Source organism: Paroedura picta, chromosome 16, assembly GCF_049243985.1.
Source record: "Paroedura picta isolate Pp20150507F chromosome 16, Ppicta_v3.0, whole genome shotgun sequence".
In the NCBI taxonomy this organism is placed as follows: Eukaryota; Metazoa; Chordata; class Lepidosauria; order Squamata; family Gekkonidae; genus Paroedura; species Paroedura picta.
Genome location: NC_135384.1, coordinates 15,719,464 through 15,722,691, shown reverse-complemented (window position 1 = coordinate 15,722,691; position 3,228 = coordinate 15,719,464). Strand labels below are relative to the sequence as shown.

Here is a 3,228-nt window from a genome sequence, read left to right as displayed (position 1 = left end):
GGGCACTTTGCTCAGCAAACTCCAAATTGCTGGTGGGCCCTGGCCCTAGAGCCACAGTCCCTGACCTTGACAAGAGCCACACTCTTCTCAGCCCTGGCCCCATCCTGGTGGAACAAATTTCCAATGGGGATCTGGGCCCAAAGTTCCTAATTGTCTGCAAAATGGCGCTCTTCCACCATGAATTTGGTTGAGGACAGGGTCGCACTCTTACCATCAAAATAGGCTCCCCTGCCTAGTCTGTTGCTGAGGTTTCTGCCTAAGCCACTCTTCCCCCATTAGAAGTGGGGGTCTAAAAATTTGAACAAAAATAAATCTCTAAACATTTGGCAACCACCTTTGTAGTATCAGGATCATTGTCCTTCAGGAGGTGCTGACATATATTTCCTTTATTGATGTGGAACATCTACTGGCGCGCTCCCTCAAATGGAAATGTAGATGGATGTGACATCCATTATCCTGTCTTAGGAAGCATGCGAGGAGATGGTCTGCAGCTGTGGCAGTGGTGCCAGAACAGTGAGGTGTAGCACTGAGGTGCACTCATTGCTCTGGCACCACTGCCCATCTTCCAAGGCTGCTCCTACCATCCAAGGAGCAAGAGCAGCCTGGGAAGAATTTTGGGGCCAGTGGTAGCACACACAACTCAGTGCTCTGGCTCGCTGGGTTGGCATTGCCTCCTTTAGACTTTCAAGGCTACTTCCACACTCTGGAGACCAGGAGAAGATTTTGGAGACTGGCAGGAGCTCCAGTGGCAGGTGCCCCTCAGTGCTGGGGCTTGCTGGGCTGTTGCCACCTCTGCTAGGCTCCTGAGGCCACTCCTGTGCTCTGGAGAATGGGAGAAACCTTGAGAGATTGATGGGGGTTGAGGCAGCTGGCACGTCTCAGAGAAAGTCCAAGCTACCGAAGATGCACCAGTCATTGAGCTCAGGAGCCACACATGCAAGTAAGGAAAGGGAGTAGGGGTGGAGAGGAGGAGGTACTGGGCAGGGGACAAGGATTCTTGCACCTTATGTAGATGTTCCACATAAGGGACAAAAATCCTTTTCGGTTAATTTTCTTGCATTAATCCTGTTCTGCAGGATGGCTAAAGAAAATTTCTTGTGAGGTGCTTTGTGAAGAGGGCATTCTAACACTATGTGCAATATTGTATCAGGTATACCTGTACCACAAGGACAAAGCCTCTCATGCAAAGGCATATGATACCTTCCAAAGAGAACCATTGAAAGTAAGGTATTGTTATGAGCTAACATAAAGGCCCTAAACTGAGAGGGAATGTCTAAGGTACAAAAGTAATCAGTGGTTTCTCCAAATTGGGTTAGAAGTCTAGTTCTGGGAGCAAAACAGACTGTGGGCTGAGGTGGAAAAAGTGTATAGCACTCAACAAATTTTTAATGGAGGAAAAAATAATAGAGGGTTCATCAAGGTGTAAAAGGGAATCCAACAACATCCCAACTGGATTGAGTTTGAGTTTGATTACTGAAGACCAAGTAGATCTATGAGGATCACTTATTAGCTGGGATAGTAAACTTCCTGGCTCAGATCTAAAATAGATTTTAAATAAATAATACAAGATATATTTCATAAATTCTTTTATTTCCCTACAGCAAATTCAACAGAAAATTAATGTATCCATCATCACAAACTTCATTCTATATGGATTTGGTGATTTCCAAAAACTACAAGTTCTCCTTTCTCTGATTTTCCTTGGAATCTATATATTTGCTATGGCTGGAAATCTCATTATCTTTGTTCTTACAGTTACTGATGTACACTTGCATACCCCCATGTATTTCTTCCTAGGAAACCTATCTTGCTTGGAGATCTGCTATACATCAACCATCCTGCCCAGATTGCTCTACAGTATTCTGACTGGAGATAAAGTGATCTCTCTTCATGGCTGCTTTATACAATATTTCTTCTTTGGTACCCTGGCATCGGTAGAATGTTATCTCTTGGCTGTAATGTCATATGATCGCTATTTAGCCATATGCAAACCATTTAGATACGCTTTGCTCATGAATGGTAGGATCTGCCTTGGACTGATTACTGTGTCTTGGATGAGTGGTCTGCTAAGTAACACCATCATAACATCACTGTTGTTGAAGCTGTCATTCTGTGGTCCCAACGAAATCAAACATTTCTTTTGTGACCTAGCCCCCATGTTAAAGCTTTCCTGCACAAATACCAACCAAGTGGAACTTGCCATTTTAATCTTGGCCTCCATGGACACCATACCCCCATTTCTCCTTACTCTAATCTCATATGTATGTATTATCATCAACATCCTCCAAATGAAGTCCAAAACCTCCAGGAAGAAGGCCTTCTCCACTTGTTCTTCCCATCTCCTTGTAGTGACACTTTTCTATGGGTCTCTGATTTGTGTATATCTAATTCCTGAAACTAACACACTGCGGGGGCTTCATAAAACCTTTTCCCTATTTTATACCATCTTAACTCCCATTCTTAACCCTATTATATATAGCCTGAGAAATAATGATGTAAAAGAAGCCTTGTTCAGAACTGTCAACAAAGCTGCCAGTGTGGTCTCATTTCCAGCTTGGTGTAGTAGTTAAGAGCTGGAGCCTCTAATCTGGAGAGCTATGTAGGTTTCATTCCCCTTTCCTGGGTGATCTTGGGTTAGTCACAATCCTGTAAAGGCAATTTTCATAGAGCAGTTCTATCAGAGCTCTTTGAGCCCCACTTACCTTACAGGGTGTCTGTTGTGGGGAGAGGAAGGGAAAGAGAATTGTAAGACATTTTGAGACTCCTTCAGGTAATGAAAAGCAGGGCATAACAAACCAGCTCCTCCTCCTCCTCCCCCTCCTCCTCCTCCTCCCAGTTGTGTTCATTATTGTATGTTTATTGAGTTATCAAAAGCTATAAATATGTCTTTGCAAAGCATTTCAGTATGAATGATGTACTTTGTAAAGCATCAGGTTGTGGATTACATATGGGAGCCACAGCGAGAGGCATAATGGCATCATGTCAGAACCATGGTACAGCTGAGCAGCGAACAAGACTTAGACACCACTAAAATGTTGTTTTCAAAAAAGAATTATGCCACCGTATCATTCAATGGAAAATGGCCATGCTGCAATGGGTGATGATAGTGGATCCAATCAGGTTTTCCCTTGGTATAAAATGGAAGAAAGACAAATGCATTGCATCTGGGGAATCATGGGTCCTGCATGAGCCACAGCCATATGGAATGGGGACTGTAAAAAGGAAGAG

General features: G+C 43.6%; 1 protein-coding gene across 1 annotated transcript; it reads left to right on the top strand.

Moving 5' to 3' along the window:
* Window positions 1-903: 903 nt before the first annotated feature.
* On the top strand, window positions 904-2,570 carry LOC143825494 (olfactory receptor 10C1-like). The gene is made up of 3 exons (XM_077313520.1): window positions 904-940; window positions 1,077-1,222; window positions 1,602-2,570. The coding sequence occupies exons 1-3, from the start codon at window positions 904-906 to the stop codon at window positions 2,568-2,570; spliced, it is 1,152 nt and encodes a 383-aa protein (XP_077169635.1).
* The last annotated feature ends 658 nt before the right edge of the window (window positions 2,571-3,228 follow it).